Below are 13,917 nucleotides of genomic sequence, written 5' to 3'. Positions count from 1 at the left end.
CAGGCAACAGGGGTGAATATGAAGTTTGCTAAAAGACAGGCAAAACATCTAGGGTGCTGTAGGAAATTATGAAGTTTAATCAAGAGTAAATGACTAGGGAAAATATCAAAATAGCTAAGCTAACACTTGAACTGAAAGTATTCTCAGTATACAACAAAATAAACGGAAATATATTCATACCAGTATGTCCTTATCTTTGTGCTATTTTTCTGTTAAATTTGAGGATAGGGAAATTTTTCTTTAACCATTCAGATAGAAAACAAATAAAAATGAAAAAGTAAAATCACAAAAGCCACAACAAAAAGACCTTTTCCGCTACACACAAAAACACAAAACTATCTTACACAAATCAAAAAGCTAAATCTAAATGGATTAAAATTTAAATGTAAGGCCTGAAACTGTAAGAGTAAAATATTGACATCCAGGGAACTGAAGGAAGAAAAGAAGGGGAGTTTCTATTTAAAGGGTATAAAGTTTCAGTTTTGTCAGATGAATTACTTTTAGAAATCTAATGTGCCTATAATTAACAAATTGTATTGTATAACTAAAATGTTTTAAAAAGTTCTCATGTTAAGTGTTCTTGCCACAACAAAAAAATTTCTTAAAAACAAAGACATTGGGAAAAGAAAAAAATCATGCAAAGAATATAATCATACATTTGAAATCAAAATGGCTATAAAACATGGGAAGATGTTCAAAGTTACTAAAAACTAAGTACAAATTAAAAATAAGACTAAACAATTGCAGTACTCAGTTATGTTAAAAGTTAAGGGAAATGATAGGTAAGAAATGACAAATAAATCTCTCAATATAAATTAAAGAAACTTTGAACTAACAATATCTTATCTGCAATTTTAGACTAAGTTTGGGTGAAAATTGTGTTTACCTGAATGTTTTACTCAACCTTATTTATGATAGTGTAGTTGCAAACAAATGAACCAAAAGAACAAAAACAGCAAGTTGGTTAAATAAATTGTTATATCCCTGATATGAATTTCTAAGCTGAAATTTAGAATTATGTTATAAAATAATATTTAATAACATGAAAGCATATAAGTGAATGGAGTAGTTACAAAATAATATGTTTAGTGTGAAGATACTTATTTTAAAATATAAATTACATCTATAAAAGTGTGCTCTGTGTATATGTGCTCAGTTGTGTCTGACTCTTTGCAACCCTTTGGACTATAACCTGCTAGGCTCCTCTGTCCATGTGTTTTTCAAGGCAAGAATACTGGAGTGGATTATCAATTCCTTCTCCAGGGGATCTTTCCAACCAGGAATTGAACCCACATCTGTGTCTCCTGGATTGCAGGCAGGTTCTTTAGCGCCATCAGGGAAGTCGATATCCATAAATAGAAAAACTCAATTGCACTCATTTAAATGTTAAAATATTAATGCAGTGGTTATAACTGTTAACTTTTTTCTTTTTGTTTCATGTATCTATATTATTTATCTTGATGTTGTAATCTTTGTATTTGAATAAACACAAATATTATAATGAAATATTCATGCTACCCAAAACAACACTTAACATTTTAAAATACAATGATAAATTTGAAATTTTATCTGTAGTAACAGATTAAACAAATTATTATTATTCAACAAATTATTGTTATTTAACAAATAATAAAAACTGTCTATTGGTCTGTGGAGGGGTCACAAGAGCATTAATGAAAACTGTTATCAATAAAAGCAAAAATAAATGGGACCTAATAAACATTAAATCCCTTGTAAAACAAAAAAAAACCACCAACAAAACAAAAAAGACAACACATAGAATGGAAGAAAATACCTGCAAATGTTATTAGGACCAACAAGGGGTTAACATCCAAAATACATAAACAGCTTGTACAACTCAATATCAAAAAACCAAACAACCCAATCAAAAACTGAGCAGAAGGCCTGAATAGATACTTTTTCCCAAAAATGTACAGATGGCTAATGAGCATATGAAAAGATGTTCAATATGGCTAATAATTGGGGGGATTCCCTGATAGTTCAGTTGGTAAAGAATCTGCCTGCAATGCAGGAGACCCTGGTTCAATTCCTGGGTTGGGCAGATCTGCTGGAGAAGGGATAGGCTACTCACTCCAGTATTCTAGGGCTAATAATCAGATAAATGCAAATCAAAACCATAGTGTGATATCACCTCACTCCTGTCAGAATAGCTATCATCAAAGAGTCTACAAATAACAATAATTTGCTGGCAAGAATGTGGAGAAAAGGGAACTCTTGTACCCTGTTGGTGGGAATGTAAATTCGTGCAGCCACCATGGAAAAGAGGATGAGGTTACTCAAAAACTAAAAAGAGAACTACCGTATGACCCAGCAATCCCACTGCTGAGTATATATCCTAAGAATATAAAAACATTGATTCAAAAGTATTTGTGCACATACACACACACACACACACATATATGTAATAGACTATATTGCTCAGCCATAAGAAGAATGAAATTCAGCTATTTGAAACCATGTGCATGGACCTAGAAAACATAATGATTAGTGATACGTCAGACAAGGACAAATATTGTATGATATCACTATATAAGGAATCTAAAAAAATAAAACAAACTAATGAATATAACAAAAAAGAAACAACCTCACAGAAATAGAAAACAAACTAGTGGTTACTAAAGGAGAGGGGGAATAGGGAGAGGCAAACTAAGTGTATGAGACTAAGAGACACAAAATTACTATGTATAAAATGGGTAAGAAACAAGGATGTATTACATAGTCTAAGAATTACAGTCATTAGCTTGTAATGATTTTGAATGGAATATAATCTATAAAAATATAGATTATATATACGGAATTTAGAAAGACTTTAAGGATGACCCTATATGGAAGACAGGAAAAGAGACACAGATGTAAAGAACAGACTTCTGGACTATGTGGGAGAAGGCAAGGGTGGGATGATGTGGGAGAATGGCATTGAAACATGTATATTACCATATATAAAACAGAATGACCAGTGCAGTTTCCATGCATGAAGCAGGGCACTCAAAGCTGGTGCTCTGGGACAACTCGAAGAGATGGTTAGGGAGGGAGGTGGTGGGGGGAGGGTCAGGATGGTGGGACCAATGTACACCCATGGCTGATTCATGTCGATGTGTGGCAAAAACCACCATGATATTGTAAAGTAATTCGCCTCCAATTAAAATAAATGATAAACTTTTTTTTAAAATAAAAAAGTTACTATGTATAAAATAGATAAGAAGCAAAGATATATAGTACTGAGAGTTATAGCCATTAGCTTGTAATGACTTTGAATGGAATATAATCTATAAAAGTACTAAATAAATCACTATGCTCTACATCTGAAACTAATAAAACCTTTTAAATCAACTATACTTCAATTGAAAATGATCTCTCTCCCTCAAAAACACAGGGAATGGGGCTGGCGGACGGGCGGGTGGTGCGGGGTGGGCTGGGCCGCGCTGCGCGGGCCGGGCCGTCGGCGCTCGGTCGGCAGGCGCGGCAGGCGGGCGGCGCGGGCCGCGAGCTGCAGGGGCCGTTAAAAAAAAAAAAAAAAAAAACACAGGGAATGAAGATTCAATTCACCAAAAATATCAATAAGAAATGAACATGTAAAATTACTCTGTTTTCCCAGTACTAAAAATAAATACAAATTAGATAAATCAATAAATACCACTAGAATTCAATTTTGCTCATCAAACTTGGAAAAGTGAAAATAATCATAATGCTCAGTGCTAATAAGGGAGGTGGTATAGTAGAAAAAATCTTTGATTTTGGTGTAAAAAAATAGTATAATTTTTCTGAAGAGTAATTTAGATAATTTAAATGAAATCTCTTAAAGTGGTCATACACTTTGTCTCAAGAACTCAGTGTTTCTAACTTAAACCAATAATCAGAGCCTCATACAACGACTTCACGTATAAACATATTCAGTGTTGTATCTCTCTAGTGTCAGAACTGGAAACAATCACTAATGAATAACTTCCTAGGTCAATTATGACCTAAGACTTCAGAAAATATCATGTGATCATCTAAGCCTTTTTTGAAGAAATGCTATTGAATAACATCCATGACATAATATTAAAATTAAAAAACAAGAATAAATGTGTACATGTAAATTCCAACTTTGTAAATAAGAAAAAATAGGAAAACAACTGAAAGAATATGCCAGTTTTAGCAAAAATCACCTTTAAGTGGTGGGGAAAGGAATGAGTTACTTCCTAATTTTATTTTCTGATTATTCAAGCACTCAACAATGAGCTACGTTTTGTTATATAACAGCAACAAAGCAATAATGGTAAAAATGATGACTGTATGTTGTTACTATTTGCTGAATATATAATAGAATTATGCTAGTATTTTTACTTTTTTAATAGTCTGCTCCACAACAACTGTCTGATTTTGATGCTATTATTATCCTCCCTATGTTGCTAATGGATGAACTGAAGTTTGGAGAGGTTAAGTACTTTCCTAGTTAAGGAGTTTGGTAAATTGTTTGCACAGCAGGAAAACTCAGGTCCTGCAATTAGAATCATAATGAAAAAAAATAGTAAAAGCAACACAAGTTTTGAACAAGGCCTACGTTTTGAACACAGAATACATTTTAGGTCTCACCTTTTGTCTTTCATTATCAGCTTTTCTGCACTTATTGGATGAATTACTTCCCTTCATGATTCTGTACAGAGGTTGGTGATGTTTTTTTTTCCATAAAAGGACAGACATAAAATATTTTAGGCTATATGGACCATACGATCTCTGTTGCAACTATACAACATCTAAACTAATGCACACATACAAAATACTGAATCTATATTATAATGTGCTGTGCTTAGTCACTCAGCTGTGTCTGACTCTTTGCGACCCTAGGGCCTGTAGCCTGCTAGGCTCCTCTGTCCATGGGATTCACCAGGCAAGAATACTGGAGTGGGTTGCCACGCCCTTCTCCAGAGGACCTTCCCCACCCAGGGATCAAATCCAGGTCTCTACCACTAGCCCCACCTGGGAAGCCCATACAAACGGCAGGTACACAAATATACACAAAACCTAAACAAATGAGCATGTCCGAATACTGATTTTATTTATCAAAATTTGAATTTCATATAATTTTCAGATGCCATGAACTATTATTCTTCTTTTGATTTTTTTAATCATTTAAAAAATTTAAAAGCCATTTTTAGCCCATGGGCCATATGGAACAGGAGGCTAGCTGGAAGTTTGCCAGTCCTGCTCTGTATCTTTTCACACAACTTCACTTGTTGGTGCACCTGCCGCCTTTATCCTGCTGACCTCTTCCTTCTCTTTTTTAAAACTCAGGTATGTTTTCCCTGTGCTGCTTCCAGATGGGGTTATTCCTGGCTTTAAAAATAATTATCTTTAATTTTCTATGTTAATTATCTATTGAATCGGAATTTCCTACTTTAATTTGCAAACTCTTTCAGACAAGGAACTGTTTACTATTTGGAACAAGACACATGCAAATCCAGATTGAGCTATTTATGATAAATAACTACAAGAATTTCAGAAAGTTCATCATTCCTTGAGTTTTCATTAGATTTCATGTCCACTCACATTCTTCTACTGAAAGCAACTTTCACTAAAAGTTTCATTTCATGACAAAACATGGTGAGTGGTTCTGGTGGAGAAGGACCGGGAAGGAGGAGGGAGTAGAGATGAAATGGGCTATTGGCTTTCCAAAGAATTTCTGGAAACTGCTGGGCAGGAGAGATGGCAGACTGTCTTGATGGAAGACATTGCAGAACCTTCTGGTCCATGGTCAATGCACAGACTCCTTGCCAGACCGTCCACAATTTCCATAGGAACATTCTTTTTTTCCTTATTTTATTTTTTATTGGCGTATAGTTGCTTTACAATGTTGTGTTAGTTTCTGTGAAACTAACTAACAAAGTGAATCAGTCACATACATCCCCTCTTCCTTGCATTTCCTTCCCATTTAGGTCACCTCAGAGCATTGAGTTCCCTGTGCTATACAGTTAGTTCTTATTAGCTATGTGTTTTATAAATAGTAGTGTATACATGCTAATCCCAATCTCCCAATCCATCCCACTCCTTCCCCCTTGGTATCCATATGTTTATTCTTTACATCTGTGTCTCTATTTTTGCTTTGCAGATAAGTTCATCTATACCATATTCTAGATTCCACATATATGCGTTAATATACAATATTTGCTTTTCTCTTTCTTGCTTACTTCACTCTGTATGACAGTCTCTAGGCCTTCTGTTAATCACTGACTGACTGTCCCGGGAGGAGGAACTCACTTTTCTGGACTTTCTGCAGTCACAGAATTGTGCTAAAGAATAGTGCGCTCTGCCTCATGAATGTTCCACTGAGGCAAGTCTTCCTTGAGTTAATTACAGGAAAGTCCAGAGTTGGAGGAAGTGTATGTCCTGTCAAAGCTTCAGAGACTGAAATTTTTCTGAACCAGAAAGATTTGAAGTCACAGTTGGACAAAAACTTGGGTAATCTGAATCTTCTTGTGGTCTCAGATCTTACTTTCTGACCAAAAATGGGAAATCAAGGCTCAGGGAGGCAAAACACAGATATGATTTTTCCGCTGTGGACACAGGAATAGAATCCTGGCATTCCACCAAACCTTGTCTAGTTGAGCAGCTGAACCTTGAGATGGGCCTGGGTTGATTTGGCCCTTGATGAGATCCTTACCTGTGCCCAGTAGGGAGATCTGCCTTGTTCAGCTCCACCTGATACCTATGCTTCGTGCAGGCTCCTGAGAGTTTGATGAACTCTGGCTCTGCTGTCAGAAGAACCAGAAAAAGTACCAGGGAGGTCCTACTCCCTTTCCTGGATGAGCCATTAGCGACTAGACCTGAAGCCAGATCACTGCAGCCTTCTCTGTGTCAGATGTGAGTGAGCAGACTAGATGGGTTGGCCCTGTTCCCAGTCCTGACTTAGGAGATCTGTTCCCAGATGTGCCTCTTTTGTCCTCAGAGCCAGATGAAGGGCTGGCACCTGCATTTCCCCCCAGGTGTTTCTGGTATCAGCTTAGCTCCTCTTCCTGCCCTTCCTCAAGAGTACCTGACCTTTCTTGATTTCACTGTCCTTTGGGACCCTAAGGAATGTCAGAGGCCAATAGGATGAAGTTCAAGAAAGGAAAACCATTCTCCAGGAGTGTGATATTGTATAGAGAAAAGCATAAACTTTTTGGATTCTAAGTGACCTAAATGTAATCCCAGCACTAGAAATCTCTGGTTTGTGATGCCTAGCAATGTTATTAAACTCTCTGAGTTTTCATTTCCATATTGCTGAGACAAAGATAACATGCTTATTTTACAGGGTTGATATGACAGGATGGGATATATTAAAAAGGATTTTAATGTTTTCTATTACAGCATTGCGTGTGTGTGTGTGTGTGGTAATCACTAAGTCATATCTGACTCTGCACTCCATGGACTGTAGTCTACCAGGTTCCTCTGTCCATGGGATTTTCCAGGCAAGAATACTGGAGTGGGTTTACATTTGCTCCTCCATAAATCTGCCCAACCCAGGGATCAAACCTGGGTCTCCTGCATTCTAGGTGGATTCTTTACTACTGAGCCACCTGGGAAGTCTTATTATAACATATGTATTACTATATCATGAATATCATGTTATAATAACCTTCCAACCTTCCCAATAGCCAGTACTTGTTCATCAACAAATATTGACTAATTACTACATGCCAGGCATTGTTCTAGACCCTTAGAAAGAGAAATGAACAAGAAATTCAGGCATTGAACAAATAAACAATTAAGCACTGAAGATTAAGTAGTTGCTATACACAAATTCAGGATGGAAGAAATAGAAAACTGCTGAAAGAAAGGACTTCTCTATCATAGAATCTTCTTGTCGTTTTGCTAATAGTAGGCTAGTCATTGTTAAGGAAGTCATATAAGCAGACTATATAAGCCCTTGTCCAAAGGTTGATCAAGTTAATTGAGGCTACTGGTTTTGAAAAGTCTAGAGAGCAGTACAGGATAGAGCTGGTGATTCAGGCTTTAAGAATCATAGTTTTAGGTCACAGGAAAGATTAAATTATTTCTTATTATAGTATAATTATTAACAATTAAATAATGTACATACTTTTAACTCCATCAATAGGTGATGGATTAAAAGTTATAGTTTTCCCATTGTAATACTATTTTTCTGTGAATATATTATGTTAATGTGGAATAAACTCCAAGATAAAATTTTATTTGAAATAAAGCCATTTCAAATAAAGGACATGATATAAACATTACAAAAATTATAAAATATAATTACATATATTTCATAGAACTAACATTACACATATATACATATAAAATATGTAAATAGTAAATTGCTAGAAAGATACACAAGGAATTAATTATAATTGTTTCCTTGGTGCAGAAAAGTGGGAAAGCACAGAGGTGAACCCTGAGAAGGAAATCTTTTGATTATATATTATTTTGTACTTAATTTTATCATGTACATTTATTAAAATTTTAATAAAAATACTTGAAATAATACTCTAGTTTTATCTCATCCTTCCACTATTAATTGCTAGTCTGATGATCTAGAGAAAGATATTAAAATCACTCAATGTTCCAATACCTGTTGTGAAGAGTAAATAAGTCTAAGTACAGAAAACTTGATAAACCTAGGTGAATGTCATGTTAGGCAAGTTTCATCAAGATACTACCTGATCTGAGACTTGAAAGTTTCCATTAGGGTGAGGAAGAAGCATTTCAGTTGACTATATGCTGCTGCTGCTGCCGCTAAGTCGCTTCAGTCATGACCGACTGTGTGCGACCCCAAAGACGGCAGCCCACCAGGCTCCGAGGTCCCTGGGATTCTCTAGGCAAGAACACTGGAGTGGGTTGCCATTTCCTTCTCCAATGCATGCATGAAAGTGAAAAGTGAAAGTGAAGTTGCTCAGTCGTGTCCGACTCCTAGCGACCCCATGGACTGCAGCCTACCAGGCTCCTCCGTCCATGGGATTTGCCAGGCAAGAGTACTGGAGTGGGTTGCCATTGTCTTCTCTGGACTATATGATGAGCCAACATCGTTATGATTCCACAATACTATTTCTGCAATCATTGATTTAGAATCTTTATACTAATTCTTTTGCTTTGAGTATTTTTCCTTTTTATTTTTACTTGGTTAACTCCTGCATGATTTTCTTATATCACTCTAAATATTACTTCCTCAGTGAAGTCTTCTCTGAATCATGCTTATAAATTATGACTTTCTGCTTTTATTCTTTCTCCAGAGTAATATACCTTTTCCTTGATAACAATGATATCAATTTGTAATTATAATTATTTGTGCAGTCTTTCCTCTCCACTGGACTGTAATGTCCCTGAGGCAAGGACTCTGTTTTGCTCATCCTTGTAAATTCAGTACTTATTAGTGAGCGTAAAGCAGGAATGGGAAGTGCTCAGAAGCAATGAGAACACTGAGGAGACTCATGATAATAATTTAGAAACGAGGGCCCGGCTAATGTCATATAATAGTGTACAATGGCATTGGCAATGAAAATGTGAATCGAGTCAATGTTAGAGCAAGAAGACTTTTGCTAAGGAAGAATGAGCAGGATTAGGAGACTGGTTGAATGCTTCTGTGATAGCCTTTATTGAAGTGCAGAATTACAACATGGTACTGCACTCTGCATGGCACTTTTTATTTCTGTAGCTGTTTGTGAGTTTGTCTGTCTCACAACCAGGAGCTCTGAGAGGGCAGCACCTGGTTTACTGTTACACCAAGATTCAGTCTGTGAATATCCACTGATTAAATGAAAGAAAATGTCAGCAAATGATGAGGTCAAAAAGAGGGATAATTAAAAAGAAAACATTTTTTAAGATTTGGAAATTCTCTGGGAGGATGGTGCTAGATATATGCTTTAACACCCAAGCAGAAATGTCTTGGATTTAGCTGGAAACCTGGAATTCACATTTCAGTGAGAGATCAGAGCTAGGGAATCAATTTAGGATTTATACATTTAATCATTGATTTATTAACCAAGTACCTATTGTATTCCAGGCATTGGACTAGGCCTCAGTAATACAAGCATGAATGATGAACTGTCCTTACTGTGTCCTCTATGCATATGAAAAATACAATTGTGATATCTTTAATGCTTAACAGTACTAACTTATTAACTTAGTGCTAACCGAGCTTAACACATGCTAGATGCCACATGTGTTCAAAGGAGAGTGAATTTGGATTTGTTTGAAGGAATCTAAGAGAGATTGATAGAAAACACTGGAGTTTACTCTTAAATGATACGTAGACACTAACTTGGAGAAGGTAATGGCAACCCACTCCAGTACTCTTGCCTGGAAAATCCCATGGACAGAGGAGCCTGGTAGGCTGCAGTCCATGTGGTCGTGAAGAGTCAGTCACGACTGAGTGACTCCACTTTCACTTTTCACTTTCATGCATTGGAGAAGGAAATGGCAACCCACTCCAGTGTTCTTGCCTGGAGAACCCCAGGGACGGGGGAGCCTGGTGGGCTGCTGTCTATGGGGTCGCACAGAGTCGGACACGACTGAAGCGACGCAGCAGCAGCAGCAGCAGCAGCAGCAGACACTAATTTGGTATGAGATGTATAGTATGGTGTCTTTTAATATCATTTTAGACTAGTTTATTTTAGTGTTGCTCAATTGTTTTATGTTCTTACTGATTTTCTTTCTACTTGTCCTACTCATTAATGAGAAATGAATATAGAAATCTCCCACTGTATATGGATTTATCTATTTTTCATTTCACCTTTACCATTTTTTCCTCCATATTTTGAAGCACTTATCAGGTGATTACACATTTAGGCTGATTATGGTTACTTGATGAATTGTCCTCTTTGCCATTAAAACTTATGCCTATTTATCACTGGAAATACTAATGAACATAATGCTTGAATCACAGGAATAGATCAATAATTACAGGAAAAATAAACAAACAAAATTTCAGGGACTTTGACCCACTATTATACTGTTGGAATTTTATCTCAATATGGTAGCTGAAGAAGACTTTAAAAAAAAACCTTAAAACTTTAAAATGCTCACTACATGACTGCTTATACTGGAATACAAGAAACAATGAATTATGGAGAATATAAATCATATAAAGTAATGGAACTTATACATGGTGACATGTTTTATAGCCTTCAAGTATTATTCTTACAAATAATTGTCACAGCATGAAAATAAATGTTTATGATTGGTATCAGGAGCTTTATATTCCTTACCCAGTTTAATCCTTATACCAACTCTATGTGGAAATTAACCACGATTACCTGTTTTTAGATAAGAAAACTGCTTTATCTACCCTAATAACTTGTTGGGTGCCTAATCTGTTAACCTTGGTTATGACATTAAGTGATAAAAATAATTATAAAAATGTGCATTCAGTATGTCTATAATTGTCAGAGATTATTAGAAGTTCATAAAGGTATTCAGATGAAGTAATTGCCAAGAATCAAAACCCATATATGAATCTGCAATATGCTTGGGCTGTCATAAATACATTATTAATAGCAAGTCTTAAGAAACCTATAGGATAGATATGATTATTATTTGCATAATTTTACAGATGAAAAAGGTGTGAAGAGTTATTGACTTTCCCCTATTCACCCAAAAAATAAATGGCAGAGTGGAGTATGAACACAGGCAAGGCTCCTTTATATTGTATAATATTTCATTATTTCAGGAGTTCATAGTTTTTCTTTCATAATTTCCAATGTTGATGAAATGATAAACTTCTGAACGCAGTAATTGTGTTTTATGGTCTTTTGTACTTTCACAGCAACATACACAAAGGTTGAAAACCGAAAGGCACTAAAGGAAGCAAAGCATAACAGAGTTGTTAACAAGACATAGAGGAACAGCTAGGATCCATTGCAAGCTTGAAAGTAGCACCATGCCTGAAATTAAGTTTGTGAAAATTTGGAATTACTTCGACAAAGCTTAAAAACCTCAATATAGAACAAGAGTGAAAATTCGAAGCTCTGACAATTCTATCTCAGAAAAATATTTTGAAAGGAGGTGATTAAGGATATTGGAGTTATGAAAGGATAGTTGTGGGGATTAGTGATCCACTTTTCTCTACCATGCTAAATACAAACAAATTTAAAGCCAAAACTGCCTCACGTATGTGAAATGAAATGAATAAACGGGACAAATAATGCATGGGGGATTTATGCCTTTATTTCTCCTGATGGAGTCAGTCTTGCAGAACACAAAGTAAAGTATCAAGAAGACTCTTGGTCCCCAAGTTCGCATCAGAAGAAATTTCACACTGTCCCCAGTGTATGCCACATTGGTGCACATTAGCAAAGCAAATACTTAGAATACATTGGTTGTAGAAGTTTCAAAATAGCATTTGTACCAGTAAGATAAGGAAGGTTAAGTCCATATTGGGCAAACAGAGGAAAATGGCACATAATACTGATAGGTGGAATATACCTCTGTGCTCCTTCCCCACACTGGTCTTTTCAGCAACCATTTCACCAGCTGGCTTTTGTCTCCAAAAAGATGAAAACAGAGGTAGAGAGGAATCCCAAACATGGAATTGATTGTTCCTCACTTAATAAACTTTAGTTCCATCTTTCTAATGGTGAGGGAGGAGAGAGGAGGGATTAGGATGGGGAACACATGTATACCTGTGGCAGATTCATTTTGATATATGGCAAAACCAATGCAATATTGTAAAGTTAAATAAAATAAAATTAAAAAAAAAACAACAACTATAGTTCCACCTCAAAATGTCTACAGAAAGCAGTTTCTGACACCCATAGCCTTGTGGAAGGTCCGACCAAGGGCATTCTTCACCTCATTATTCCTTAAGCTGTAGATGATGGGGTTCAACATGGGAGTTATAACAGTGTAGGACAGTGATAGCACTTTCTTGCTCTCAGGAGAATTATTGGACTTTGGTCGGAAGTAGGTGAGGCTTGAAGATACATAGAAGAGGGAGACAACAAGTAGGTGGGATGAGCAGGTAGAGAAGGCTTTATGCTTCCCCTTAGCCGATGGAATCTTCAGGATGGCAGCAGTGATGCGAGTGTAGGAACACAGGATCAGCAAGCAGGGTATCATGACAACCAGAATGGTTCCAATGATGGCATAGATCTCAAACAGTGCTGTGTCTGCACAGACCAGACTCAGCACAGGTGGGCTGTCACAGAAGAAGTGGTTCACCTTGTTGATGCCACAGAATGGAAAGCTGAAGAGCCACGTGGTCTGCACAGTAGCCATGGGAATGCCTGGAAACCAGGAGACAGCTGCCAGTTTGGCACATGTCCTTGGGTTCATGATGACTGGGTAGTGCAAGGGACTGCAGATGGCTACATAGCGGTCATAGGCCATGGTGGCCAGGAGGAAGCATTCAGAAACCCCAAAGAAGAAGAAGAAATACATCTGAGTGGCACAGCCAAGAAAGGAGATGGTTGTGTCCTGGGCAATCAGGGTCCCCAGCATCTTGGGCACAATGACTAGGTTGAAGCCAATCTCTAAGAAGGACAAGTTCCTGAGGAAGAAGTACATGGGGCTGTGCAGCATGGGGTCAGCCAAGGTAACCAGAATGATGAGGCTGTTTCCCAGCAGAGTGACCAGGTAGATGACTAGAAATGTCAGGAAGAGCAGTGATTGCATTTCAGTAGGTAAGGAAGAGAAACTCATGAGGATAAACTCACTTACTCTTGTCCAGTTTCCTTCAGCCATTGATAAATGAATGGAGGTGTGGTCATGGAGAGAGACTCTTGATTGGAAGAGTCAGATTCTGGATTTGTTTTCAGACTCTTTCTTAGTGTCAGGAAAGAAGCACAATCAGGATCTCAGTTGTAACAGAAAGTGCCTTGTGCTATCTAAGAATCAACACAAGGAAGAAAGAATGGAGTCTGAGTTCTGAAATGGGCAATGTCTCATCCTTCCCCACTCTTATTCTTTATGATCCATTTTCTACTT

General features: G+C 36.8%; 1 protein-coding gene across 1 annotated transcript; it reads right to left on the bottom strand.

Moving 5' to 3' along the window:
* Positions 1–12,720: 12,720 nt before the first annotated feature.
* Positions 12,721–13,674, bottom strand: LOC102275308 (olfactory receptor 10A5). Its single transcript, XM_070383189.1, has one exon. It carries the CDS (start codon positions 13,672–13,674, stop codon positions 12,721–12,723), a length of 954 nt encoding a protein of 317 aa, XP_070239290.1.
* Between the last annotated feature and the right edge of the window lie 243 nt (positions 13,675–13,917).

Source organism: Bos mutus, chromosome 15 (genome assembly GCF_027580195.1).
Source record: "Bos mutus isolate GX-2022 chromosome 15, NWIPB_WYAK_1.1, whole genome shotgun sequence".
Lineage (NCBI taxonomy): Eukaryota > Metazoa > Chordata > Mammalia > Artiodactyla > Bovidae > Bos > Bos mutus.
The sequence above is the reverse complement of the archived record's forward strand: the minus strand, read 5'-3'. Positions and strand labels throughout refer to the sequence as shown.

Bases quoted from the DNA above. Each gene is read 5' to 3' on its own strand.
- LOC102275308 (XM_070383189.1), bottom strand. From the start codon at position 13,674: ATGGCTGAAGGAAACTGGACAAGAGTAAGTGAGTTTATCCTCATGAGT.